Source organism: Paroedura picta, chromosome 7 (genome assembly GCF_049243985.1).
Source record: "Paroedura picta isolate Pp20150507F chromosome 7, Ppicta_v3.0, whole genome shotgun sequence".
NCBI lineage: Eukaryota > Metazoa > Chordata > Lepidosauria > Squamata > Gekkonidae > Paroedura > Paroedura picta.
In genome coordinates, this window is record NC_135375.1 from 122,997,754 (window position 1) to 123,025,008 (window position 27,255).

At 51.8% G+C, this 27,255-nt stretch overlaps 1 protein-coding gene across 2 annotated transcripts; it reads left to right on the top strand.

The window, feature by feature from the left end:
* The first annotated feature begins 10 nt into the window (after positions 1-10).
* On the top strand, positions 11-24,938 carry PLA1A (phospholipase A1 member A). 2 transcript variants are annotated; one of them, XM_077346283.1, is made up of 12 exons: positions 11-145; positions 3,560-3,667; positions 8,897-9,098; positions 11,577-11,754; positions 11,955-12,063; positions 14,251-14,352; positions 15,385-15,474; positions 16,827-16,994; positions 17,762-17,851; positions 19,025-19,133; positions 21,047-21,211; positions 22,648-24,938. In XM_077346283.1, the coding sequence occupies exons 2-12, from the start codon at positions 3,595-3,597 to the stop codon at positions 22,775-22,777; spliced, it is 1,416 nt and encodes a 471-aa protein (XP_077202398.1). In that variant the 5' UTR covers positions 11-145; positions 3,560-3,594; the 3' UTR covers positions 22,778-24,938. The 2 variants fall into 2 exon arrangements, with proteins under 2 accessions (XP_077202398.1, XP_077202397.1); XM_077346282.1 differs by lacking the exon at positions 11-145 and adding an exon at positions 1,560-2,363.
* The last annotated feature ends 2,317 nt before the right edge of the window (positions 24,939-27,255 follow it).

A 27,255-nucleotide genomic window follows, 5' to 3' on the forward strand; every position in this document is an offset into this window, starting at 1 on the left:
CCCAGCCTGGCCGCTCCCCTCGGGGGAGAGAGCCGGGCTGCGCTCGGCCTCTCTGCTCCCTTGGCGTTCCCATGGCCGGGAACCCAGGGGGATTTCGCCATTCTTCGCCCCGCTCTGCGCCTGATCCGCACAACAGCCCTGCGAGGTAGGCTGCGGGGGCGCAGACAGCTGTTCGACTGGCTCAGGCGCCCCCGGCAGGTTTCCAGCGCCGAGCGGGATTCGAACCTGGCCCTCCCACATCCTAGGCGGGCAGGATAGTCGTTAGGAGGGTCAAGTTAGGATCTGAGGATCTAAGAGACCCACGTTCAATTCCTTACTCACCTAGGCAGGGAATTTTCAAACTGACTACCAATTTATTAGAAGAAGGGGTGCTTTTTGTCCTCCCATGACCCCTTTACCCTCATGGGCAGAGAGGACAGGTTGGGGGGAGAAGGGAGGTCATCCTTCCCCACCCCTCACTCTGCCTCCTGGCTTGCTCTGCTCACCTCTGAGGCTGGGAGGCCTTTCCCCTCAGAGTAGCACTCCTAGTTGGCTCCCAAGCCACATGCCGGCCACCTCCGCAACCCCTCTCACAGGTCCCGTTGAAAATACGCAAAGCTGGAGGCAGTGCCAGCCGTTCGGGAGTGGCGGTCTCTAATCTGGGTTGGATTCCCCACTCCTCCTCCATCTTGCACCTGCCCCAATTCTCTGGGAGGGGGAGAGGAAGGGCATGCCTCTCCCGGCCCGAGAGACGAATGCCTGGCCTCGACCAGGGCCAGGGCCTTTTCGGTCCTGGCCCCAACCTGGTGGAATGAGCTCCCGGGTGAGCTGCGGGCCCTGCAGTCCCTTGCTGTCTTCCGCAGGGCCTGCAAAACAGAGCTCTTCCGACAGGTTGAGGCCAGGTTAGTGCAGGAAGAGCAATTGGGGTCCCCCTGTTGCCAACAACGGACACCATCTGATTTGAGGATTCCGCCATCTTTACTTGCTGTTGATTGTTGCTGTTATAGTCCTTTTAATGGGGTTTTTAGTTGGACATATGTAAACCGCCACAAGCCTTTGGGAGTGGCAGTCAATTAAATAAACAAACAAACAAACAAATAAATAAATAAATAAATTGGTCCTGGGGATCCCCTGGAATTCTAGCTCATTGCCAGACTAAAGAGATCAGTTCCCCTGAGAGAAATGGCTGCTCTCGAGGGTGAACCGAGGATCCTCCCTACCGCTCTGGAGCAGGGGTAATCAAAATGCGGCCCTCCTGATGTCCATGGACTACAATTCCCAGGAGTCCCTGCCAGCGAATGCTGGCAGGGACTCCTGGGAATTGGCGTCCATGGACATCTGGAGGGCCGCAGTTTGACTACCCCTGCTCTAGAGGTTGCACTGAGATTCCTCCCTGCCACTCTGGAGGGTGGACCGAGAGTCCTCCCTGCCACTCTCATGGGTGGGCCAAAGTTCCTCCTTGCCACTCTGGAGAGCGGACTGAGATTCCTCCCTCCCACTGTGGAGGGTGGACTAAGAGTCGTCCCTGCTGCCCTGTAGGGTGGACCGAGAGTCCTCCCTGCTGCTCTGGAGGGTGCAATGAGACTCCTCCCTGCCCCTCTGGAGGGTGGACCGAGAGTCCTCCCTACCGCTCTGGAGGGTGGACCGAGAGTCCTCCCTGCTGCTCTGGAGAGTGCACTGAGATTCCTCCCTGCCCCTCTGGAGGGTGCACCGAGGTTCCTCCCTGCCATTAATCTTGCCCATCCCAGTTCCACCACCAGAGTCTCCAGGTTCTTCCCAACCGAGAGCTGGCAAGTCTAATAATGAAAACAACAATCAGCTGGTAAACCGAGAGCTACGAACTCCCCACCGCCCACCCCCGGCTGCCTGCATTCCCCCTCAGGTTGCTGATCTTGCTGGGGCCATGACCTTGTTGGGGGTGGCACGGGGAGCACAGGATGGAAGGAAAAAGGGAGAGCAAAGAAGGAGGCGAGGAAAGAGGGAGGCCCATGTGGCTATAGGCCGCCTTGGCCTCACCCCTAGGCCGGGTGGAAGAGCCCCGCTTTACAGGCCCCGCAGAACCAAACAGATGGTGGGCAGAGGTCGGAAGCCTCTTCTTCATGTGGGCCAAGGTTTTGATCCTAATCAGTCTCTGTAAGGTGCAGGAATGGAGGAGACCCCAAAGCACTTTGACAGACACCCTGCCACGCTCCCCACTGGGGCCCAAAGGGCCTTAGGTCGTGCTCCTCCTCTTTGTCCTCCCAACAACCGCCCTGCAAGGTGGGTGAGGCTGGAGAGGGTGGCTGGGTCAAAGTCACCTGCTGGACCTATTCCACTCAAGGAATTCAGCCTGGGCCAGCCCAGGTTAATTCCCGTTTCTGGACAACGTTGGCAAGGGAACGCGGGTAAATCGACACATTTATCTGGTGACAACTCAGCTGGCTAAGTTTTGTGCCGCCACCATAAAAATCCAATGCTCTAAAGTAGCATAATTTTAAGCTGTATTTTATGAACTGTTTTAAATTGCATTATATCAAATGACCAAATTATTTTGGTCTTTTATGTATTAACTTCATACAACTTGGTCTGAACGACTGTAATAAAGTTTGAACTGAATGTTTATCTGGGAGTGTTCCCTTTCCCTTCCATGGTCTCATCGGGGCCTATGTCAGGCCTGGCTCCGCCCTCCCCACCCCCACCCCCAATACCGTGTCCTGAAACATAAAAAGCAATACCCCAGGAGGTTCTGCCACGCTGCACAGCATCATGTCGCTGTGGGGTTGCGTTATAACACAATCCCATGTTCATAAAAATAGATTTTAAAGGTCCTTATGCCGCCCTGCAGAACCTCACCACCCTGGGCACCAGTGCAGGAGCACAAATCCGGAGAGGACCAGGTGCAGCGGGCCAAATACTCCCCGTACAGGAGCAGGAAGAACACTAGCCCCGGATTAGAAGCCAGGCAGCAGCCCGGCATGCAGCCTCTGGTGCGGAACAGGTCCTAGCAAGGTTCCGGGGCAGAGCAGGGATTTGCACCCGGGCTTTGTGGATCGTAGGCTGACCCTCTAACCGAGCGCACCGCACTAGCACAAAAAAGCACAGCCGTCGGCCTGCAGTTTGGCTGCTTCTTGCCTGCAACCGGACCAATGAACCCACCAAGTGACAATCTCTGGCTTGTCCTGGACATCTCCTTTGCTGGCGGCCTCGATCCCGGGCGAAACCACGGGCCGCCTTGCGCCACCTGGAAGCGGGGAGGGTAAACAGAGCTCTGAGCCTCGGGCAAGATGACTTGTGGGACTTTGATTCCCTCTCTGGCTGGGCAGCGGGCAGAACAGAGGGCTCATTGAGACGCACGGCAGAAACCAAAGACAGCTGACCCCGGGGACCGCATCGGCTCTCCCTGCACAGGCGGGTGTGCCCTGGCATTCCTCTCCTGCAGCAATAGTCATAACTGTCGTTTGAAATATATTGTTTGTTTGAAGACGCCCCAAACAGGAAAAGCGGCAGCTGTCAGAGTTACTTCCCGCCCCCAGCCCCAGCCCCCGTTGATAATTAACTCAGAATGAGCCCTCCGATACCATGGGCCTGATTCCTCCGACAGCCTCTGCCACGGCCCAGAAGAGCCCTTCGGGAAAGATGGCTGCAGATCCACGGAGATGGCCCGTCTCAGCCTTGGCGACCCACCTGCTTTTCTTCTTGGCTGGCACAGGTAAGGGAGATGAGGCAGAGGGCTGGCGAGGACAGCGACGTGGCCGGTGTTCGTGAAACGATGAACCGGAGGCCGTGTGGGTGGGTCATACAGAAGCTTGTCTGTGCGGGCCACAAAACTGAACATGGATATTTTGGATTGGGCCCATCTGGGCATTGATTTGACAGTCCCTGGCAGGAAACAAAGACACCCCAGGGGACCTGGGAGGGTTATACTTGGAGGGCCACAAATTGTTCTGGACTGAGCTGGACGGATTCCGATGCGTGGGCACTGGCTACTAAGGAATCCTGTGATAAGAGGAGCACGTGGGAAATCCCACAGTTAAAGTGTGTGCGTGTGTGTAAGAGAGAGATCTATGTTGGATCATCCTGCCGTTTGAAAAAGAACATCTGTTGCTGTTTCTGGAAGGCAGCTCTATAGACACGCGCTCAACTTGGCAGGCAAAACGTGTTCGCTTCACAGCTTTTGATTCGTGTTATTGTTTGACGAGCACATCTCAGTGCTTCTAAAGCTTGGCCATGGCCTCTGTTGAGCTGGGAGTCCTTTTTTTGTTTTTTTAAAGAAGCCTGTATTTTATTGAAGTATCATTCCAAAGACAGGCAGGTGATTTGCACTGCCACCATTCTGCCCTCTTGATCGCCTCCCCCCCTTTTCCCCAAAGTGTCCTGAACGTAATTAAAAAAAACAAAACTTTAGGATAGAACATTATCTGAACACCGCCTGCGGCGCCCGACTAAATAAAACAGTAAGGCCTTTAGGGGCGGGATGTTTCCGGGATGAGGAAGGGTCCGGATTGGACCCTTCCTCTGGACAGACCATCGGAGGGACCAATTGGCAGGCACGAAGCGCCTGCCGATTGGTCCTTCCAATTTCCACTCCGGAGCAATTGCGAGCCGCGCACAGCGCGGCTCGCAGTTGCTTCTTTGCCGGCGGCCTGCTGCGTCAGGAGGCGCTTTGCGCCTCTCGCCGCATCAGGCCGCCGGCAAGGGAGTCCCTGGCAGCTGCGCGCAGCGTGGCTGCCGGGGGCTCCCTGCAAAGCGCCTCTCACCGCGTCAGGCCGCAGCCCAACGAGCCCCCGCCAGCCGCCCTGCGCCCGGCTGCCAGGGGCTCCCTTGCCTAGCGCCCGCTGTATTCAGAATACAGCGGGCTTGAATACTAGTAATGACATAATGCTCCTGTGTAAGACTGCAAGACTGCTTATTTAAAACTTAGAAATAGCTAAGAAACAGATGGGAGAGGGGAGGATGGCGACAAAGAAAGGGGCATTCCCAAACACCTCAAAATGGTTCCTGCATTGGGCAGCCCCAAATTAGACACTGTCAGACCGTGTTTTAGAAAACGAAAACTGAGTTTCTGTGGATTTCAGTGCGGAAAGGGCAAAAAACTCAGCCCTTTAAAAATCCAACTCAAACGATTTCCATAGTGCAGAAGCAGTCTGGGCATAAGCTTTCGTGTGCATGCACGCTGGACATCCTTGATGGACCAAGAGCAAAGGCAGATTCCTGCGTTCTTGAGAGGGGTGTGGGCAGTCGTTAAAAAAAAGAGGATTCCAAACCATCCCCCCTCCCTGACCCCCCTCAAAAGCATTATTTCCCACCCGAAAGCATTGGCAAAGGGATGTCTGGGGAAGCAATTTGCAGCCTTTGTGAGACTTGGGAGACCTGATCTTGGCTTCGCTCAGCAGACAGACCGACAGCGTTTTCTTGGTTCGTGCCGCCGCCTGAGAATGCAAAAAAAATCTCCAGGTGCTTGGGACGAAGGTCGCTTCCTAGCTGCAGGAATTGCTATCTCGAAACAAGCAGACTGGACAAGGGGCACGCCTGCCACGAGGGAACAGACTTTACCACTAAGGAGGGGAAGATGATATTCTAGATCAGGGGTAGTCTGCTGGGATTTGTAGTCCATGGACATCTGGAGGGCCGCAGTTTGACTACCCCTGTTCTAGATCAGCATTTCTCAGTTTTTTAACTGTTGAGAAGCCCCAGAAATATTCTTCAGGCTTCTTGCCTGGGATCAGACATACCAGAACTGTTCAGCTGCTTTGGATAAATGGACTCCTTCCATCAGTTCTGTTTTAAATGATCTTGTGATTCTTTGAAAATCTCCCTGGCTGCCCTCTGCTTTCAGTACCAAATCATATGTGGGTTCCGGATTAGACCATTGAGGAAGACCCATTGAGGGGTAAGGTAAAAGGTAAAGGTATCCCCTGTGCAAGCACCGAGTCATGTCTGACCCTTGGGGTGACGCCCTCTAGCGTTTTCATGGCAGACTCAATACGGGGTGGTTTGCCAGTGCCTTCCCCAGTCATTACCGTTTACCCCCCAGCAAGCTGGGTACTCATTTTACCGACCTCGGAAGGATGGAAGGCTGAGTCAACCTTGAGCCGGCTGCTGGGATCAAACTCCCAGCCTTATGGGCAAAGCTTTCAGACAGCTGCCTTACCACTCTGCGCCACAAGAGGCTCTTATTTAGGGGTAGAAACATTATTATATCATTTCAATGATGATTAGTCTCTGGGCTTGGTTTATGTCTTTAAGTTTTTAACTCTATAAATTGGCTGCAAACATAATTTGATTGTTTATATTTTGAGGACCCTTGACCTTTTGGGTCCTAGCTACTTGTCGGTTAGGTTTGTTGCTTTTTGGTTTTGTAACACTACCCTCCCCCCTTTTTTCATTTTGTTTTCTTTTATGGGAAGCATATGCCCTGAAAAATGGGCATTAAAAAAATAAAACTATAGCATAACTCCCCCCCCAAGAAATTACAAATGGAAGAAATATGTAAAAAAAACAAAAAAGACAGAAGTAAAAAGGCTTCCCATTTTATTGTTAGCTATTACACTAAGTTTGGTGGAGTGGTTAAGAGCTGGGTTTGATTTCCCACTTCTCCTCCACATGAAGCCAGTTGGGTGACCTTGGGCTATTCACAGTCCTGTTAGAGCTGTTCTCACTGAACAATTTCAGAGCTCTCTCAGCTCCACCTCCCTCACGGGGTGTCGATTGTGGGGAGAGGAAGGAAAGGCTATTGTAAGCTGCTTTGAGAGTCTTTTGGGCAGTGAAAAGCGGGGTCTAAAAGCAACTCTTATTTTTCTTAATAAAAAAGTCTAAAATAACTCCATTTTAATATTTTCCCCTATAGTCCTGGAGTCCCAAGGTGGCACCACAGGGTTCTGGGTGAGAGGCTCCAGTCGATCTCTCCCAATAAGGAATTGAAAGAAAATCTCTTTATTGAAAAATATAACAAGCTTGGCATCTCGAAATGCTTGCTAAGACTAATACACCTTGGGCTCAGCCCTTTTCCCAAGCTCCCTGCACTTACTCTGAACCCTGGTTTGGGTGTGAAAATCTTCTCACTCTAGTATCCCAACTCAGGCATTGTGCCAAGGTCAGGTAGATAACTGGTACTGAAACACCTGACGGATTTATGGCCTACCTGAACTCACAGTGACCCTAATTCTAACCCTATTAGTATTATTATTACTCAGTTTTTTCCACCACTCTTGGAAAGCCATCTCGTGGCAGATTACGCAATAAAACCCGACATAAAACTAATATCCCAGTTAAAATATATACCCCGGTGGCAAAACTATCTCCCACCGCCTCAGCCACTCCAGGCTACCTCTCAGTGGGCCATAGGGGACTATGCATGCGGGTGGTCCACCAGCGGCAATAATCTGGGCTGGTGGCGATTTCTTCTAGGGACCCTTCTGATCTTCCATGCCCTGGCCTCAACCATAGACCCAGTGGAAAAGCTCCACCTTGCAAGCCCTGAAGAAAGTCAAAAGCTCCTGCAGGGCCCTCAGCTCTTCTGGGAGCTCCTTCCACCATGTGGGGGCCAGGACCAAAAAAGCCCTGGCCCTGGTTGAGGCCAGGGGAACCTCTCAGGATCCAGGGACCACCAACAGGTTATTACCCACAGAATGTACACAGATATGATCTAAAACAGGGGTAGTCAAACTGCGGCCCTCCAGATGTCCACGGACTACAATTCCCACGAGCCCCTGCCAGCGAATGCTGGCAGGGGCTTGTGGGAATTGTAGTCCGTGGACATCTGGAGGGCCGCAGTTTGACTACCCCTGATCTAAAAGAAGGTGAGAGATATGGTGAAAGTGTGTGCTTGCATGATTTTGACACTGGGTCTCAAGAGCAAGCTCCAGGGTCACTCCAGGGGGCGTTCGCACCAAAATTAGCAAGTCCCCCCATCCATTCCTTTGTGCTCAAAGCAGGAAGGACTTTCCTGATCTCCACGCATTTCCCAGCCTGGAGTTGGCAGATCATAGGGAGAGGAAGGGAAGGCAATTGTCAGCCACTCTGAGGCACATGAGGCCTGCTGGATGACCTTGGACCAGTGGCAGCTCTCTCTGAGCTCTCTCAGCCCCATCTACCTCACAGGATGCCTGTTGTAGGGAGGGGAAGATAAGGCAATTGTCATCCGTTTTGAGACACGTGAGGCTTGCTGGATCACGTTTGGCCAGATACAGTTCTCGCTGAGCTCTCTCAGCCCCATCTACCTCACAGGGTGTCTGTTGTGGAGAGGGAGAGGTGGTTGTGCTTTGAGACACATGAGGCCTACTGGGTGACTTTGGGCCAGTCACAGTTATTTTGGAGCTCTCAGCTGCACCTACCACACAGGGTGCCTATTGTAGGGAGGGATTGTCAGCCGCTTTAAGAGACATGAGGCCTGCTCCTGCTGGGTAATCTTGGGCTAGTGACAGGTCTCTCAGAGCTCTCTCGGCCACACATGCCTCACAGGGTGCCTGTTGTAGGGAGGGGCCACTATGGAAGTCCAACTCTTCTTCTCCTTCTCATCTTGTCCCAGGGAGGAACAAGGGCCTGGAGAGTTGGGGGTGTGGCCAGGGGAGGACGTGGACGACTGGAGCGCCACCAACGTCAGCTATGGCTTTACGCCCCTGCTGGGAAGGTTTTGGTGGCCACTTAACTGGGTGGGGGCCTCTGAGACTGGATCTCACCCTCTGTGGACATCCAGCTTCAAGTCTGCTCTCAGACTGCACCCTCCCCAGGCTCCAACACCAAATATCCAGGAATTTCCAGACCTGGAGTTGGCAACCCCCCTAGCCTGAATAGCACAGCAGCTTTTTGTGGCCTTTTTGGAACTTGGGGGACGCCAGAGAAGTTTTGCCGGCCGCATGAGCTGATCCTCGGCCTTCTAGGCCCCTTTGACCCACCAACCTGCGGATCCGACCTCGGTCCCTCCTTGCTCCCCTTTCAGGCCTTGGGAGTCTCCCGGGAGCCCACTCCTGCACGGACTTCCACCCGGCGAGCCTCCTGCGGGGATCCAGGCTCCACGTCCAGTTCCTCCTCTTCACCTCCTCCCATCCCAGCTGTGGGCAGCTGCTGTTGAGCACGGAGGACATCCAGAACGGCGGCTTCAACACCAGCCTGGGAACGAAAATCGTCATCCACGGTTTCAGGTACCGAATATGCGGACAGCTTCAGGGTCGGGCTAACTCAGGACCGCTTCCTTTCTCCATTTCACAACAACCCTGAGAGGGAGGTTAGGCTACGTGACTGGCTCAGTGCCACCTGCTAGAGCTGGCTGCTGCTTTCCAGGGTCTCTGGCAGAGTTCTTCACATCACCTGGTCCTTGTCACCGGAGATGCCGGGGATTGAACCCGGGACTTTCCGTATGCCACGTCGATGCTCTGCCACGGAGCCACAGCAGATCCCTCAAAGCATCTCTGCCAGAACAGAGATTTGTACCTGGGTCTCCCGGTTTCTTATCCAGCAAGTGAACCCCTGGACCACACTGGCTCCTGATTCAGCTCCAGGATCTGGGTATTCCTCGGGGTTGACGGGGTCAGGTGCCTGGTGGTGCTTCCTGCCTTCCCTTCTTGCAAGTTTTTCCACAAATTGCTGCATACAGACGGATCTGGTGGTGTCAGGGTTAATTTTGACCTTGTCCTCAATTCCACAGAAAGAGGACCTGAAACCAGCGTGAACAAATCCTCATATTTCCTTGGCCTTCTGAGAGCTTCTCCTGAGAGTCTTTGCTGTTCTTCTGTTCCCCTGGGGGTGGGCATTCCGGGAAAGGCAGGATTCGTGGAGGGGGGGGGTCTTGGGGGGATCTAATGCCCCAGGACTCACCCGCCAGGGGAACTGAGCCCTGTCATTCATAGAGCGGCTGTAATTCCGGGTGAACTCCAGACCCCACCTGGTGGTTGGCAATCCTTCTTGGGGTGCTGCTGAATCCTTCTTTCGAGATGGATTTCTAAGTACAGCCTCTGTCCTCAGGCCAAATTGAGAAGACGAGAAGTGCTGGGGTTTTATACCTTGCTTTCTACTAAGAGAGGCTGAGAGAGCCCTGAGATTACTGAAGAAGAAGAAGAGTTGGTTCTTAGATGCCACTTTTCTCTACCCAAAGGAGTCTCAAAGTGGCTTACAGTTGCCTTCCCTTCCTCTCCCCACAAAAGACACCCTGTGAGGGAGGTGAGCTTGAGAGAGCCCTGAGATTACTGAAGAGGAAGAAGAAGAGTTGGGCCTTATATGCCGCTTTTCTCTACCTGGAGGAGTCTCAAAGCGGCTTCCAGTCGCCTTCACTTCCTCTCCCCACAAAAGACATCCTGGCAGGGTGGTGGAACTGAGAAAATGTTTTAATTCTTTAATGCTGTTTATGATTGTCCATAAATGGATGGTAACCACCCTCACAGGAAGAGTGGGTTAGAAAAATTAAGTTGTTTATTATTATTGGAGTGCTCTGAGAACTGTGACTGGCCCAAGGTCACTCTGCTGGTTGTCGTGATTGACTGACCGTGGAGTGGTTGTTAAGAGGGAGAACTTCTATTCTGGAGAGCTGGATTTGATTCCTCCACATGCAGCCAGCTGGGTGACCTTGGCCTAGTTATAGATCTGTTAAAGCTGTTTGCAGTTCTGTCAGAACTCTCTCAGCCCCACTACCTCACAGGGTGTCTGTTGTGAGGAGAGGAAGGGAAGGCTATTGTAAGCCACTTTGAGACTCCTTCAGGTAGAGAAAAGTGGGGTATAAAACCCAACTCTTCTTGTTGAGGAGAAGTGGGGAATCGAACTCGGTTCTCAGAGGTGGCCTCCCTTCACCACTACTCCACTACTCTCACAGTGGTCCAAGGAGAGTCCTTGGGCTTGAAGGGGGAATGCACCTGTCCAAGGTGACCGACTCTGCTATCCAATCAGCCACTGAACCAGAATGAACAAACTGTTCATTTCTCCATTTAAAAGACTCATAGAATCATAGAATCATAGAGTTGGAAGGGGCCATACAGGCCATCTAGTCCAACCCCCTGCTCAACGCAGGATCAGCCCTAATCATCCTAAAGCAAGGATGAGAAAACTGATCCGTGTGGCCGCTGATCTTTTATTTGAGGGACGATTTACAACTTCCCCCGCCCCCTTCCCCCTGTTCAAGGCCCTCATCTTATTCTAGGCTGGAGCTAGAGTTGAGAAAACCCGGGAGATTTTGGAGTGGAGCCTGGCCAGGTCAGAAACCCTATTGGGAGTGCCCCCAACAAACAGCTAGGGTTGCCAACTACAGATTCTTGGAGATTTGCAGAGGCAGCCTGGACAGGGCGGAGTTTGGAATGGGAGGGGCCTCAGCAAGGGGTCATGCCATAGAGCAGAGGTTGCCAAAATGTGCCTGTCCAGATGCCCGTGGACTACAATTCCCATGTGCCCCTGCCAGCAGCTCATGGGAATTGTAGTCCATGGACATCTGGACAGCCACATTTTGGCCACCCCTGCCATCAAGACTGCTTTCCAGAACTGCCATTTTCCTCCAGGGGAATTGCTCTCTGTCATCTGCAGAGCAGTTCTAATTCCGGGAGTTCCCCAGGCCCCACCTTGAGGTTGGCACCCCTACCCTTAAGCTTCCGCTTTTCTGGTTTGCCGGATTCTGTCTCTGCCGGATTCTGTCTCTGCAGGGCGCTGGGCACCAAGCCCTCCTGGGTCGATGGGCTCATTGGGGCCTTGCTGGAAGCCTCCCCTGCCAACGTGATTGCGGTGGATTGGGTCCACGGGTCCACAGCCTCCTACAACACTGCCGTGGAGAACGTCACAAAGCTGGCCCTGGAAATCTCCACCTTCATCCGCAAGTTGCTGGTAAGCAGCCATTATCTCCAGGGGAACTGATCTCTCTAGTGTGAAGGGGACCTGCAATTCTGCAGGGTCCCCAGGTCCCGCCTGGAGGCTGGCATCCCTAGTGGTGCCCACTGGCACCATGTTGGAGTCTCCTGCTCCAGCTGTTCTGAAATTGTATCCTTTCCTTCCTCTCAATGACTTCTGGTTCTCTGACTGGACAGGCCTTGGGGGCACCGGAGAAATCCATCCACCTCATTGGGGTGAGCCTGGGGGCGCACGTCGGGGGCCTGGTGGGCCACTTCTACAAAGGCCAACTCGGAAGGATCACTGGTAAGGACAAGCGAGCCGCTCAGAGGGCCCCGCCAGCCAGCCAGCCCCCAAGCCTTCCAGCCACCCGGGGTCTTCTAAAAAGTGTATACGTGCCTGCAGGGATTTGGTGCGAGGGACCAAAGGTGCCTTTCTGGCAACAGATACCCTTCTGGACTAAGCAAGGCTTAAATCAGTGCTTCCCACTGTTTCAGAAAGGTTTGTTTGGCTGCCAAGATAAAAGACTGCAAACAAGTCCAAAGTTCAGAACCAGGCCCTTCCCCAGGGCTAGGGTTGCCACCTCTGGGTTGTACAATTCCTGGAGATTTTGGGAGGGCGGAGCTGGGGGAGGGATGCCATCAAGTCCTCCTGCCTGAGAAGCCATTTCCTCCAGGGGGACTGATCTGTGTAATCTGGAGACCGGCTGTAATTCTGGGACTGGGGGGGGGGGGGAGTGATGACTGTGGTTTTCCAGATGTCCATGGACTACAGTTCCCATGAACCCCTGCAGCTCATGGGAATTGCCATCCATGGGCATCTGGAGAGCCACAGTCTGGCTACTCCTGTTATGGGAGATCTCCAGGCACCCCTGGAGACCAGCAACCCTGTGGCCCCAGCCTGCCACCAATTCACCCCTCCTCCCTGCCTCTTTGCCTTCCCCCATAAATGAAGGGTGGGGAAAGAGACAGCCAGCCCGGCCTCATACGCAGCTCAACCAGGCCTGGGAGCACCCAAATGCTGCTCACCTGAGCCAATATCTGCCTTCCCAGAGCCAAGCTTCTCTGGACGACTCAGAGCCCTGCTACCCTGGGCTGAACCAGCCCGGTTGGTGGGGAATTTCCAACAGGAAATCCCCTGGTAGCTAAAAAAGGCCAGTTCCCCCGCCCTTCTGCGTTCTCAGCTTAGGATCCCCTTTCTGTGGCATTGAAGAGGCTCAAACTAGGAGGATGGGAGGCAGGGGGAAAAGGAAGGAAGGAAGGAAGGAAGGAAGGAAGGAAGGAAGGAAGGAAGGAAGGCAGGCAGGCAGGCAGGCAGGCAGGCAGGCAGGCAGGCAGGCAGGCAGGCAGGCAGGCAGGCATATTTGGCTAAGATTTCGTTTGAGTTGAAGAGCTCAGAAGCGCTTGATCCCTTAAGTCAGCGCCCCCCTGCGCTTTTGGAATTCTGACACTGGTTGGTGGGTGCAACTCCAAAATGGCGGCCACAGGAGGCGGAGCCAGCTGCAAAATGGCTCCCGCAGCAAGCAGGCAGAACCAGCCAGCCACAAAGAAGATGATGAATCACACGGATAGCACCTCTTCCATATATCAGGCAGAATCTCTGCTTAGCAAGGATACCTTTTAAAAGAAATATATTGTTTAACGATATTTTCGTGTGCAGCTTACGTGATGAATCTACTGCTGCCAAAAAAGCTTCTTAATCGTATCCCCAGTGGCCAATCAAAAGCCCTGCTGGGCAAAAGCCCCACCCACTGTCTAAAAACACCTGGAAAGTATCTGCAGGCAACATGGTGCCCACAGGCACCATCTCAGGGAAACCTGGGCTGATTCTGCACTTACTTTGTTTATTCCGTTGTGGATCCTGCTGAATTCGGATCGATTTGAACTCGGGTCTTCCTCTGTGGTCCCCCCCCCAGTTGAAACTGAAAGTATTCTGCACTTGATTGGAGAAGCTCAGAGCAGGGAGGGGAGCCAAGTGCAGCAGAAGCTTCTTTTTTTCTTAAACGGTGGTGGGGGTGGGGAGAGGATTGGAGACAGCAGAGGAGGGGGAATAAATCCAAGAGGCAAATCTCTGCTGAGAGAAGTCTGGGCTTCTGGAGCGCAGTCACTTTAAGGGAAGCCTTGCACCTGGGAACTTTGAACTGACGCCCTGGCCACTCAGGGAAGACTGCTTTGCTACAAGGCATGGAGAAGGGAGTTAATTTCTAAAAAAGCAAAAATCTGCAAATTTACTCATGGCGGTTTTCGAGGGTTATATCCTGGATATTGTGTGGGAAAGGTAGGATCTGCATCCTGCAAAGGGAAAATTTAAAGTGCCCCAAATCAAAGTGGAAATCAAATTCAGTGTAGCCGGCAGGGATTTATTCGAGCTGGGAGTGAGTAAAAAGCCCCGTGCAGACTACACCCTGCTCTAAGTCAGCTGACGTCTTCTTGCAGATAAATGGATCTTGCTTTATGCCCATGCTGTTTTTTCTTCTTCTTTGCTGTGTTCCAGGTCTGGATCCTGCAGGGCCCAAATACACCAAAGCCAGCAAGGAAGAGCGCTTGGATCCTGGAGACGCGCTTTTTGTAGAAGCCATTCACACGGACGCAAACAGTATGCCTCCCCGTTACCTTGAGGGCCACAGAGCACTTTGTGGATGCTCAGGCTGCCACTGCTAGAAACAGCCCGTTTCCACTGTGGCGGGGCTCTCCATGGGGCCCCTTGCAGGGTTTCACAGGCAACACAGAAAGGCCTCTGCTTCCCGAGAACGGAGGCTGTTGGAAAGCAGCCGTCCCCGAACAACGAGGTGGCCGGGCAGGAGAGGGCAAGGCAAAACGTTATGGGGTGTACTAATTTTTTGGTTCCTGGGGAAACAGGCAAAGGGGCTGTTGGAAAGATGGGCTCTGAAGGGGGATTTGAAGCAAAAGAAAAGGCCCCTAACTTGGTGGAGAGGTTTGGAACAGCAGCCTCTAATCTGGAGAGCTGGCTTTGATTCCGCACTAGACAATGGGCTAGTCACAGTTCTCCTAGAGCAGTTCTTGCAGAGTGGCTCTTGCCGAGCTCTCTCAGCCCCACTTTCCTCACTGGGGGTCTGTTGTGGGGAGAGGAAGGGCAGGCGGTTGGAAGCCACTTTGAGACTCCTTCGGGTAGTAAAAAGCAGAGTACAAAAACCCCCAGCTTTTCTTCTTCTAATACCAACTGCAGAAAGAGAGGAGGAGAAAATTGCCTGATGCATTTTGATATTTCACATAAATATTATGCTATACCTACCACTCATTAAACACAGTATGGTAGATCCTACCCCTGCACTGCCTCTCTGCAGATCAAAGGGCATTTATTTATTGGAATATTTTACTCTCCCTTTCCTTTTGGCTCAAGTCCGAAGCGCTCCTCCAAACCTTTGGCTGGAGGAAGAGCCGCTTAAGTTGGGGGAAAGCTGCATAGGCTGGATCCAATAACCCACAAAACACAAATGTGTCTTCGTTTTCTGTGCCGGGGTGCCCACCCTGTGGCCCTGCGGCATGGAATCCTGACACAAGGCCAGCCCCAAGACGGCTGCCTGGGCTTAGCTTCAGTCCCAGAGAGAAGAGAGGGCACAGGATATTGGGAGTACTTGATGTAAATCTGACCAGAGTGTTCTTTCAGAGTTTGGGATCCGGATCCCGGTAGGCCACCTTGATTATTACGTCAACGGAGGCCACAATCAGCCCGGCTGCCCCCGTTTCATCACATCTGGTAAGGAAGGGGCACAGTAGAGTCTCAGCCTCCCCCCCAAAAATGTCCGAATCTGGGTTAGGAAATTCCAGGTGATTGGGAAGTGACCCTTGGGGGGGGGTTGAGGGGTGGAACCTCAGTGGGGTATAAAGAAATAGAGTCCCCCTTTCTCCAAAGCCTAACCTCCCTAGGCTTTGCCCCCGGATCTCCAGAACTTTCCCTCCCCCAGAACCACCAGGGTAGTGCAGTTAAGAGTGTCGGACTAGTCCAGGGGGGGTGGCCGAACTGTGGCTCTCCAGATGTCCTTGGACTACAATTCCCATGAACTCTTGCTGGCAGGGGCTTGTGGGAATTGTAGTCCATGGACATCTTAGGCACCACAGCTTGGCTAACCCCTGAACTAGTATCTGGAAGACCTGGGTTCAAATCCCCACCCTTGCCATGGAAGTTTGTTGAGCGACTTCAGGTCCGTCACACTCTTCCAACCTAACCTACCTAGCAGGGTTGTTGTGAGGGTAAAATGGAGGAGAGAAGAATGACATACGCTGACATACGTAGATCCCCACTGGGGACAAATGCGCGGTGCAAATGAAACATAAATAAATGCCGATTCAAGTTCGGCAACAGCCGCGGAGCACTATCAAAATCCTGAGTTAATTAATCCTAAATCACAGAGAAAAAAGAAGTACTTCTTCACCCAAGGAGCCATTAATGCATGGAAGTGCTGACAGCTATAAGCACCGATGGCTTCATGAGCAGATTGGGTGCACATATGGAGCAGAGGCCTAGCTGGAACACTCCGGGGAAGGGATGCTCGGTATTCTTGGTGCTTGGGAGGCCAACTGTGGGAGGGCAACTGTGGAGTTCTGGCCCCACCAGTGGACCTCCTGGTGGCCCCTGAGTTTTGGCCCCTGTGTGACACGGAGTGTTGGATTGTGTGGGCCACTGCCCTGGTCCCACATGGCTTCTCTTCTGTTTGTACATGGAGCAGAGATCCATGAGTGGATGTTAGCCACAGAGGGGCGGGGCTGTCTGGGGCACTGATGCTCTGTATTCTCGTTGCTTGTGGGGCAACAGCGGCAGGGCTTCTGGATTTCTGGTCCCCACTATTTCACCTCTGGTTGACACCTGGGTATTTGGCCACTGTGTGACACAGTGCTGGACTGGAGGGGCCATTGGCCAGATCCAACAGAGCTTCTCTTATGAGATTAACTGTTCAGCTCTTTTCCTGCATTCAGAATTCCTAGCATGGATTGAGAGATCCCACTTCATGCATTGCTTGGACAGTAATGACAAGCCTACATGTGTAGACCGCCAACTCTATGTCCCGAGGATCTCAGGTTTTACGTTCTCTCTCTCTCCCTCTCATGCAGGCTATAATTCCATGATCTGTGATCATATGAGGGCAGTACACTTCTACATAAGTGCCTTGAAGGACTCCTGTCCCTTGATGGCTTTCCCGTGTCCCAGCTACCAGGAGTTCTTAGCTGGCCGGTGTGTGCATTGCACAGAGTCCACATTGACTTCCTGCCCCACAGTAGGTACGTTGCGCCTCTTGTATCAGTCACTGCTCTCAGACCCTTGTGGGTAATTCTGGCAGGGGCCCATGGGAACTGGAGTCCTTGGACATCTGGAGAGCTTTAGTTTGGTCACCCCTGCCATGGCGTCCCCCATCAGCACAGCCGTTTTCTCCAGGTAACAACGGAAGGGCACATGGGACAATGTTACACAAAACGGTCCAGAGTCAGCCTATAAAGTTGAAGTTGAACCATCAATTTTTATGGATAGATTCAAATGGGCAGCCGTGTTGGTCTCAAGTAGCACAATAAAATCAGAGTCCAGTAGCACCTTTAAGTCCACAAAGATTTATTCAAGGCGTGAGCTTTCGAGTGCAAGCTTGCACTCAAAAGCTCCCACCTTGAATAAATCTTTGTTGGTCTTAAAGGTGCCCCTGGACTCTGATTCCATATGTTCTCGTGCTGGACAGAGCAGCATGATAGACTTCTTCTATTTGGAGAATGGAGCTTTGGAATGGGGGGGAAGTAACCTTGGCCTTTTAAGACAAAGCATAGTATTGCTCATTCAGATCACTTTATAATTTTGCTGGAGTCTCTCAGTCTGGCAGGGGCTCATGGGAATTGTAGTCCATGGACATCTGGAGGACCACAGGTTGACTACCCCTGAGCACTCTGCTAACACACCGGAATATTTATAATATTCCAAGACAAATAATGCAAGGGAAGAAACATGCACAGCCTGGCCCTGGATGCCAGTGGCCCTTCCACAGGGTGCTCTTTCCTCCTTTTAGGACTGTTGGACAACGGCGGAATCAACATGAACCCGCTGCCCAGGGAGGTGAAAGTTTACTTGGCCACCGCTTCCTCGGCACCGTTCTGTGGTGAGTCACTAAACGGCACATCCAGGGGGCTGGGGTTGGGAGCATCGGAGGCGGGACCTGGGGAGGGCGGTTTTGGAAAAGGGGGGAGGCCTCTGCAGGGTCTTAATGCCCTAGAGTTCACCCTCTGAAGCAGTCATTTTCTGCATGGGAATTGATTGCCATTGTCAGTTCTCCAGGCTCCACCTGGCAGTCAGATGTGCAACCTGGGGACTCAGTTGGGGGGGCTATAGCTGTGATATTTTTGGGAGATTGGCCGGAATGCAGAATCCTATAGATGTGCAGGGGTGTAGCTCACTTGCTTTCTCTACACCTGGAGGGACTGTCTGCATGTGTGGACTCTACTGAAGAAGACCGAGTAACGCAGTCCTTTCCCGGCTCCCATCACCTGTTCTTAGGACACAGGTAGGGCCAGTTGGGGCTTTTGCCCAGCTCCTGCCGCAGATCTACTTGCTTCCTGCGATCAGACGTCAAGGGAACTGGAACATCTTCTCCCTAAATAAGAATTGCTGCAGAAGGACCTTTCAAAGACTTACCGTGCTCAGGGCTGGGAATGTAGAACTGAGAGTCTTTTACAATGAAAGGGTCCTTCCTTTGTCAAGAGTGAGTTGGTCAGGTTCTCCTCCGGACAGAGAAAGACAACTTCCTAAGTTTCTACGCCTTGGATGGTTGCAGAATAGGGGAGCAGGATTCTTCTGTAAATGCCTGTGAGAAACTTCAATTTCTAAATAAGGAACCTCATAGAATGAAAGTTTCTGTATTTAAGAAAAATGCAAGCATCTACAACGAAGGATTAGTCAGGACTGAGACACAAAGCATAGAGCAAGCACTATAGGGGTTCGCTTCCCCTCCCCTGGGAATCCGAACCTGGCACAGTTCAAAGGAGTCAAAACATAGAGATTATCATTTGGCCATTGGGACAACAGGTCTGGGAACTATGGGTTACTAACAAAAGGGAGGGGAAGGAATGTGGAAGGAGGACAGGGAATCACAAAACATAGTGGCAGGAAGGGACCTTGGGGTGTCAAACCAAGTCACCTGAGTTACATCAGGGCAAGACAGGTCAAAGCAACAGAACCAAATCATGGAAACCGAATGGAATCATGGCAGGAAACGTGGGGATTCTGACAATGCCGGAAGCTCAGACCATTTCGTGTGGCTTTCTCCACCGCTTAGTGTACCACAGCCTGGTTCAAGTTCGTTTGCAGCAGCGGAGAATATCAGATACCAGCATCGAGATCAGTTTCTTCAGCAGGAACTCCACCTTCAGCACCACCATCACCGTGTGAGTCACTGCGGAGAACTGCAGCGTTCCCCTGTGGCCCTTGTGCTTTTCTCAGCTGCACAATATCCAAGGGAGGGGCTTTTTCTGCTGCATCTTACTGGGAGGGGCCAGGGCTCAGTGGCAGAGACTCGAGTTTGCATGCAAAAGGTCCCTGGTTCAATCCCCGTCACCTCCAGGTAAAAGGACCAGGGGGAAGGTGAGGTGGAAGTCCTTTGCTTCAAATCCTGGAGAACTGTGGCCAGTCTCAGAGGACAATACGGACTTCGATAGACCAGTGGTGTGATTCAGTGTAAAGTAGCTCCATGTGCGTTCAGTTGTGCATCTGCACAAAATGTCATCAAAGCAGTAGCATGGAATGCCAGATAGGTTGAACTCCAAGGAATCTAGTCACGTGGGATTCGGTGAAGACAGGAAGTTCTTCTCTTCAGCCCCTGCAGAAGGTTCTGCTGAGTTCAGTGAGCTGCTTTCAGGAGCTCATTCTAGAACGAAAATGACGGTGGGCCCTCAAAGAGAAACGCCAAGAGAGAAGGGCTGGGAAGAGTTTCTGCCAGGTTTCAGAATTTCACCATGTAGAGTCAGCCTTTTTCAACCTTTTGGCCACGGAGGAGCCCCTGAAATATTTTCCAGGCTTTAAGGCACCTCCAGACCAGGCCGGAAGTGATGTCAGCTGGATGTGACTCTCTGCCACACTGAAGGACTGGAGGGTGGGAGAGAAAAGTGGCGGTTTGAGGCAAGAGAAGGCATCCAGGCTTCCCCCTTTCCCAGGTGTGGCAATCGCATGGGAACACCAACTCCAGGTAGATAGAAATGGCCGATTCTCTGCTGTCCCAGTGCGTTCTCAGATCTCCGTCCTCGTGCGAAAGCAGCACCTAGCGATGCTTGACATGAAACCACCTTGAAGTTACAAAAGGGTATATTGGTGGGAGCCCGCGTGTTGTAGTGGTTAAGAGCAGTGGCCTCTAATTTGGAGAACCTGGTTTGATTCCCTGCTCTTCCACTTGCAGCCAGTTGGGTGACCCTGAGCCAGTCCCAGTTCTCTCCGAGCTCTCTCAGCCTCACTTACCTCACAGAGTATCTGTTGTGGGGAGAGGAAGGGGAGGCGATTGTAACCCGCTTTGACACACATGAGGCCTGCTGGGTGACCTTGGGCCAGTCACAGTTCTGTCAGAACTCTTTCAGCCTCACCTACCTCACAGAGTGTGTGTTGTGGGGAAAGGAAGAGAAACTGTTTTGAGATTCCTTTAGGGAGTGAAAAGTGGGGTATAAAAACTCTTCTTCTTTGTCTATTTTAAAACTGAAGGAAAAGATTAAGAGGAACCAGTGGCTGTATTTTGGAAAAGGAAACGGCACTCCCTGTAGGAGCACTCCTCTTTGGGTACGGTGGCCGAGAGTATAACCAAGACGAAGTTTCAGCAGCTCTTTTCTGTTGGCTTCCACTCTCCCCAATGAACCTGCCTCCCAAAACCCAGGAGGAGGAGGAGGAGGAGGAGGAGAAGAGGAGTTAGCTTTTATATCCTGCTTTTCACAACCCAGAGGAGTCTCAAAGTGACTTACAATGACCTTCTCTTCCTCATTCCACAATAGACACCCCGTGAGGTAGGTGAGGCTGAGAGAGCCCTGAGATTACCACTCTGCTAGAACAGCTCTCTCATGACTGCAGCTACCTGAAGGTCACCCAGCTGGCTGCATGTGAAGGAGCGGGGAATCAAACCCAGCTTGCCAGATTAGAATTCGCTGTTCTTAACCACTGCACCATGCTGGTGCTATAAACCTGAAATGACATCATTGTGATGTGAGATCATGTCTACTCTGGCAAGCCCTTAAAGGAGTTAATAACCGAACTTCGTCAGCCAAACGAGAGAGTATTTAGCTCCCAGAAGGTTCCTGTGTTGACCCCTCGCTCTGCTTTGCAGGCCCATGCTGGAGACCGTGGGCAAAGGCCTGGTGACTCACTCCATGCCACTGTGCCAGGTGGAGAGAGTGGCATTCCTCTACCACCCCAAGAGCTGGAGAAGAAGCAAGGAAGACGACCCAGTCGTCGAGCAGTTTTGTGCGGCTCCCCTTCCTCTGAATCCAAGGTAAGCCACAATTGCTTAATGTTAAGGTCCTGTGGGAGTTAAGGCTTGATGGTCAGACCTTGGAAGCTAAGCGTGGTTGGTCAGGAAGAGGAGTTGGGTGGGTGACCACCAAGGAAGGGCAGGGTTGCTGCCCAGAGATGGGCAATGGCAAACCATCTCAGAACATCTCTTGCCTTGGAAACCCTATGGAGTCGCCATTAATTGGCTGTGATTTCATCCTCAAAGTTTGAGAGCTCACACAGAGTGCTAGGCCCACAGGGTCATGGATCTTTGTCCATCTAAAACAGTGGGGGCTCATGGGAATTGTAGTCCATGGACATTTGGAGAGCCACCGTTTGGCCACCCCTGGTCTAGACCTTCATCCCTGGTCACCTCAGTTTGGCTCAGTTGTTTAGGGGGTGAAAGTAGGGGTTGTGGTGTGGGGCCCACATTTTCCACAGTGAACACAGAACCAAAATGTAGATTGAGCTTTTCTGCCATCTCCCCATTTTCCTGTAGTAATCCCTTTATTCCTTTGTCATCCAAAGACCCCACAGCTTCTCTGGATGACTTCCTGCTCTGGATGTATTTTTAAATACCTGTAGTTTTTAAATAAAATTTTAAATGGTATCGGATGGTACTGCAGGGTGATTGATACTTTGGTATGCCTGCCTCTGAGGGGCCCTGGATGCTGACCCAGGCCACCCACACCTTGTCAAAAGTAATATGGCACCTTTATAAAGGACTCTTGGCTTTGTTACCCTCCTCATTCTTGACTTTTTAACCATTGAAATGCCCCCGGAACATCCTTCAGGCTTCAAGAAACCCCAGAAGTGGTGTGATTGGGCAGCCCAGCTGTGGACATGCCCACCTGGGGCCCCTCCCCCTCACTCCAGGCCCATCATTAGCCATTGGGGGGGTTGGCATGACCCTATATGGTCATATCACGTAATAAATTAGGGGTAGTCAAACTGCGGCCCTCCAGATGTCCATGGACTACAATTCCCAGGAGCCCCCTGCCAGCGAATGCTGGCAGGGGGCTCCTGGGAATTGTAGTCCATGGACATCTGGAGGGCCGCAGTTTGACTACCCCTGTAAATGTTTAACAAATTGAAAACATATATGAGAAATGACCTAACTCCCACCCATTTGGGAAACCCTTCCAGGGCCGCCAAGAAACCCCGGGGTTTCACAAAACGCTGGTTGAGACAGCCCGCTCTAACTTAAGAGCTGCCAACCACCAGGGGGCACGTGCAGTTCTCCCAGAATCACAACGGACCTTCAGATAAAAGTGATCCGTTCCCTGGAGGAAATGGGTGCATGGGAAGGTGGGCCCTATTGCCGCTACACCCTGCTGAGCCCCTTTCCCTCGCCAACTCTGCCGTCCCGCAATCTCCAGGAAAGCTCAACCTAGACTTGGCAGCCCTGGGCCCAACTTCTCCCTGTTCCTCTTGCAGCGAGGAGATGTTCTGCCTGACTCAGACCATGAATCCGACTGGAAGAACCAGCCCTTCCTATGACTTGGCCTTGGCGTGCGTGACTACCACAGCGCCCCCAGTGGACACAAAGAAAACGACAGGACCTTAGTGACGGAACACGCCGGAAGGAAGCTGCTTGGACCCCTCTTCTCCTCCCTGGAGACCTGGGAGTGAGCCACTACAACGCCGGCGTGCCACTGAATTTTTGTATTCAAGAAGACAAGATGCAACATGTACGGAGGGGTGGGGTAGTCCGTGCAGAAGCAACCGTCTCTTGCTGCGTGCAGTCCAGATATTCCTTACCTGCCCTGAAATGTGAAAAGACCAGTGTGTAGCAGAGCATCACAGGAGCCCTGCTGGATCACACCCATGGTCCATCGAGGCCACCATCTTGTTTCACATCACAGCTATTAGTACAAGCCGATCGAAACCCTTCCCCTGTGCTTGCCCCTCCACCCTCACATTCAGTGGGCTACTGTCTCTGCACATGGAGGTTCCATTGAGGCATGGTGGTCCGTAGCCACTGATGGCCCTCTGTCCTCCTTTAAATACAACCAAACTTCTGGCCCCCACGACCCCCTCACAGTGGCGAGTACTACATGTTAGTTACTCTTTGCATGGAGAAGGGCTCCTTTCCCACTCCCTTGAAGCCTCATCAGCCTCATGACTCCTAATTTTATTCTGTCCTCCCCTAGAGCCAAATTAGGTCCGTATCTCCATCCGTATCTCGGTTGTATTAGCTTTTTTATCCAGGGCTTTTATGGTTCATGCCGTTCTTACTACGCATTTCATTTTCTTTCTTTCTTGAGGGAGGGGGAGCTGTCACTGCTGTTTTAACGGTTCCTGTCGTGAGTTTTGCAGTGTTGTTTTCATTCGCTCACAGCTTGTTGGGCGTATCTCATCGAAAACCAGCATGTCAGAGTTCAGTGTAACTTTACCCTCGTGTGTGTGTTTGTGTGTAGAGAAGGCACGGTGGGAGTTGTGGAGTGGGAAATGCCCAAGACCTGGGTGTGGAGCCTGAGGAGGGCGGGATTGGGAGAGGGGAGGGGCTTTGAGGGGGGTCTACTGCCATGCCGATCGTCCTGTTGTCTGTTGACCAGTTGTAACATGGCTTGTACAGGGAGAAAAAATTCAAACCATTTCAGATTTGGCCAGAATTGCTTTGGCTGAATCGAGATCACCCAAACAGCGTTTTGGTGATTCGGACAAATCATTTTGGGTAAATCTGAAGCAGTCCAATCCCCCCCCCACACCCCACATGACTCTCTCCCCCCAACCTCCCAACCAAAATAGAGTCCAGGAGCTTGTTGTGCTACTTCAGGCCAACACAGCGGCCCACTTGCATCTGCCCAACTTCCCAGGCAGTGGTGTCAAAGCCTCAGACAGCAGGGGAGGCATTTAAACGGGCTCAATCGTGGCCACTCCTGATTCGGCCTGCTTAAAGTACAAGAGTGGGTGATTCGGCCCAAATCCGCACTGATTCAAGAAGGCTTCGGCTTATGTAAACCAAGTTGGCCATCCCTGGTTGTAACTCCAGATCTCCAGACCACACCTGGAGGTTGGCAGCCCCCCCCGGTGGAGTAACTGACCGCATGCAACCTGCAGCCCGAAGTGGTTCGGCCGTATTTCGAATTCATTGCTTTGGTGCTGCGGAATCTACTGTTTGGCATGAAGTAGATCTTGCAGATCAGAAATTCATATGCACGGACTTAGCACCTCTCCTAAATTCCCCTCCACTAACTCTTTGCTAGAGAACTGGTGTCAGGCTGTTTCAACTCAGCAGCCCTAGAATTATGAATTCTTATTAAAGAGATTGAAAACACTTCTAAAAATTATTTTTTTAAAATTATTTTAAAAACAGCTCGCTGCTAACATTGATTTCTTCACATACATCTAAAGACTTTGGGGTCAGGATTGGCGCAGGGGTCCTAGAAGCTCTTCGCCTTTCCCTGGCTGATGTCAGGCCTTCTTTGACCAACGTCCCAGAACCCCTCTTGGGACTCTGACTGCTCCTCCTCCCCCCTCCGTGTTTCCCAGGCTCACAAGTCGTCTGGAACTGTATCGCTGTTTGGGAGTTATGATTGTGTCTCCCTGTCTTCGGGTGTCAAGTGGTAAACTCTGCTACCTGGGATGACAAGGGAATTGTTCTGCGAGATCTTGAAATGTGAGCACCAATGGGGCCTGGGGACTGGGGGAGTGGGTTTGGCCCCATATCTGTCCCAAGCTTGTGCAACTGTCAGTAGTCTCCTGAATAAACTTCTAAGTCTCTACTGTGGACTTTCCTCTTGCCACAAGTACAACGGTATAGGCTAGATATCAGGGGAAAAAATTTCCCAGTCAGAGTAGTTCAGCAGTGGAATAGGCTGCCTAAGGAGGTGGTGAGCGCCCCCTCACTGGCAGTCTTCAAGCAAAGGTTGGATACACACTTTTCTTGGATGCTTTAGGATGCTTAGGGCTGATCCTGCGTTGAGCAGGGGGTTGGACTAGATGGCCTGTATGGCCCCTTCCAACTCTAGGATTCTGTGATTCATTCCTGAGAGAAATGTCACGCCACCTGATAGACAGAGCTAGGGTTATGAGGTCCGGCTGGCAGGGGCTGGGGGGTGGGCTTACTGGGAGCATGGAGCTTCATCCAATGATGCGGGGACCTGCTCACGTGATATCCAACACAATCCGGAAGTGATGTAGGCACATCGGGATGACGCTCTGGTTTTGGGGCAAAAACTCGATGGTAAAATTAACTTCAACCATAGAACTTTTGCCCTCAAACCAAACTGTTTCCCCAACATGCCTACAACACTTCCGGGTCACATTGAAGTCATACAGGCATGTCACTAAAACATCAAGTGTTCCTGGGGGTGGGGTGGGGGTAAGGCTCCCCTACAAGCCAGCAGATTTTTGGTGGAGAGGTGGGGCCTGGTAGTGGGGACCCTCCACCCTCTTCAGGGTTCTGGCAACACTATATAGAGCAGAGGTAACTTGAGGAATGCAGGGAGGAGGTAGCTCTGAATGTCCTGCATTGTATAGGGCAGCATTTTTCCATTTTTTGACCAAGGAGGGGCTACAGAAATATTTTTCAGGCTTCAAGGTACCAGGAACTGATGTCCGTTGGCCATGCCTCCTTACCATGCCTCCTCAGGTGTAAGAGGAACCTCGGGTGGCAAAGGTTTAAATCAGAGGTAGTCAAACTGCGGCCCTCCAGATGTCCATGGACTACAATTCCCAGGAGCCCCCTCCCAGCGTTCGCTGGCAGGGGGCTCCTGGGAATTGTAGTCCATGGACATCTGGAGGGCCGCAGTTTGACTACCCCTGGTTTAAATGGCTAGGCCCCCTCCCCCTCCCACCCCCTCCTGGCCCATCACTGGCCACTTTGGGAGGGGGATGGGTCAACCTGCTCAAATAAGGATAGTTAAAAATGTAAAACCTTTTTTCACAGGGGGAGGATTCTACCCGGCTGCCATTTTGAAAACTCTCATGCTGCGATACCACAGTGGGCCTTTTGTGGTACTCGATGCTACCTCAGCATCATGCCTGGGAAACCCTGGTGTTTCCTAAGGCAGTAGAAGAAGATCTGATCATCTGTGCATGCGTGCCATGACCATGCAGGCTGTACTTGGCTGGGTAGAGAAAAGCATTAAAAAATAACCCAAGAAGCCGTGCTGTGCTATAAAAGATGGCTTAGAGCGGTTTATGGGCAACTTTCTACATGATTCACTTTTGCTAGGATTGAAAGATGTTTTTAGTGGTTAAATGAACACACACTGGTTAACAGACATGTTCTCTCTTTTTTGATGTCCATCCTCTTTGGGAATTTAAAGTAAGCTGATGAAAACATCCACTTTTGGGGTAGGAAAACAGGTTCAATGAAGAACTGGGGGAAATCCAGATGGGAATTCACTGGGGGCCATTCCGCACAGATTCTTTGTAGCAGGAGTGTGGCAAATTGAAATCGCTACTAATTTGCAGTTATGCACAATGTCGTTGACAATCTGCCACACTCCTGAAACCGATCCGCAAAAAGCGCTTCGTTGTAGCGCTTTCAGGGAAATCCCAAAAAGTCAAGACAGATTCGTTGTAACCTGTTTTTTTTTTTTAACTGCCTTAAAGGAAAGGGGCTTTTCGGGAGCATGATAACGGCCGCCCATTGACTGCTCGTTTGATTGACGGCCAGGGGCGGGTTTCCTGGCTAGTGATTTTTGCCGAGACCAGAAACCTGTGGGAAACAATAGAAACGCAACTGGATTCCACTACAAAGGCAGGTATGCATAACGACGAATTCCACTATTTAAAATGGCGTTTTTTCATTCCACAACCAATTTGCTACATAGATCCTGGTGCGGAATGGCCCTGGGAAACCAGATGAAACCGCTGGTGCAGAACAGACCTCTGAGAAGACCTTCGCAGGATGGCATTATGCACTAGTATAAATAAATTAAAAATGAATGTGTGTGAAAATATCCACTTTCTCCAGGGGAACTGATCTCTGTAGTCTGGGGATGAGCTGTGATTCCAGGGGAATATATTTAGAAGATATATTTAGAATATATATATGAAAGTCTCTGAACTCAAAATATCTTCTAGGGCAGA

Bases quoted from the DNA above. Each gene is read 5' to 3' on its own strand.
- PLA1A (XM_077346282.1), top strand. From the start codon at position 2,126: ATGGAGGAGACCCCAAAGCACTTTGACAGACACCCTGCCACGCTCCCC. The intron at 9,099-11,576 runs GTACCGAATATG...CTGTCTCTGCAG, and splicing joins ATCGTCATCCACGGTTTCAG to GGCGCTGGGCACCAAGCCCT. The intron at 14,353-15,384 runs GTATGCCTCCCC...GTGTTCTTTCAG, and splicing joins CATTCACACGGACGCAAACA to AGTTTGGGATCCGGATCCCG.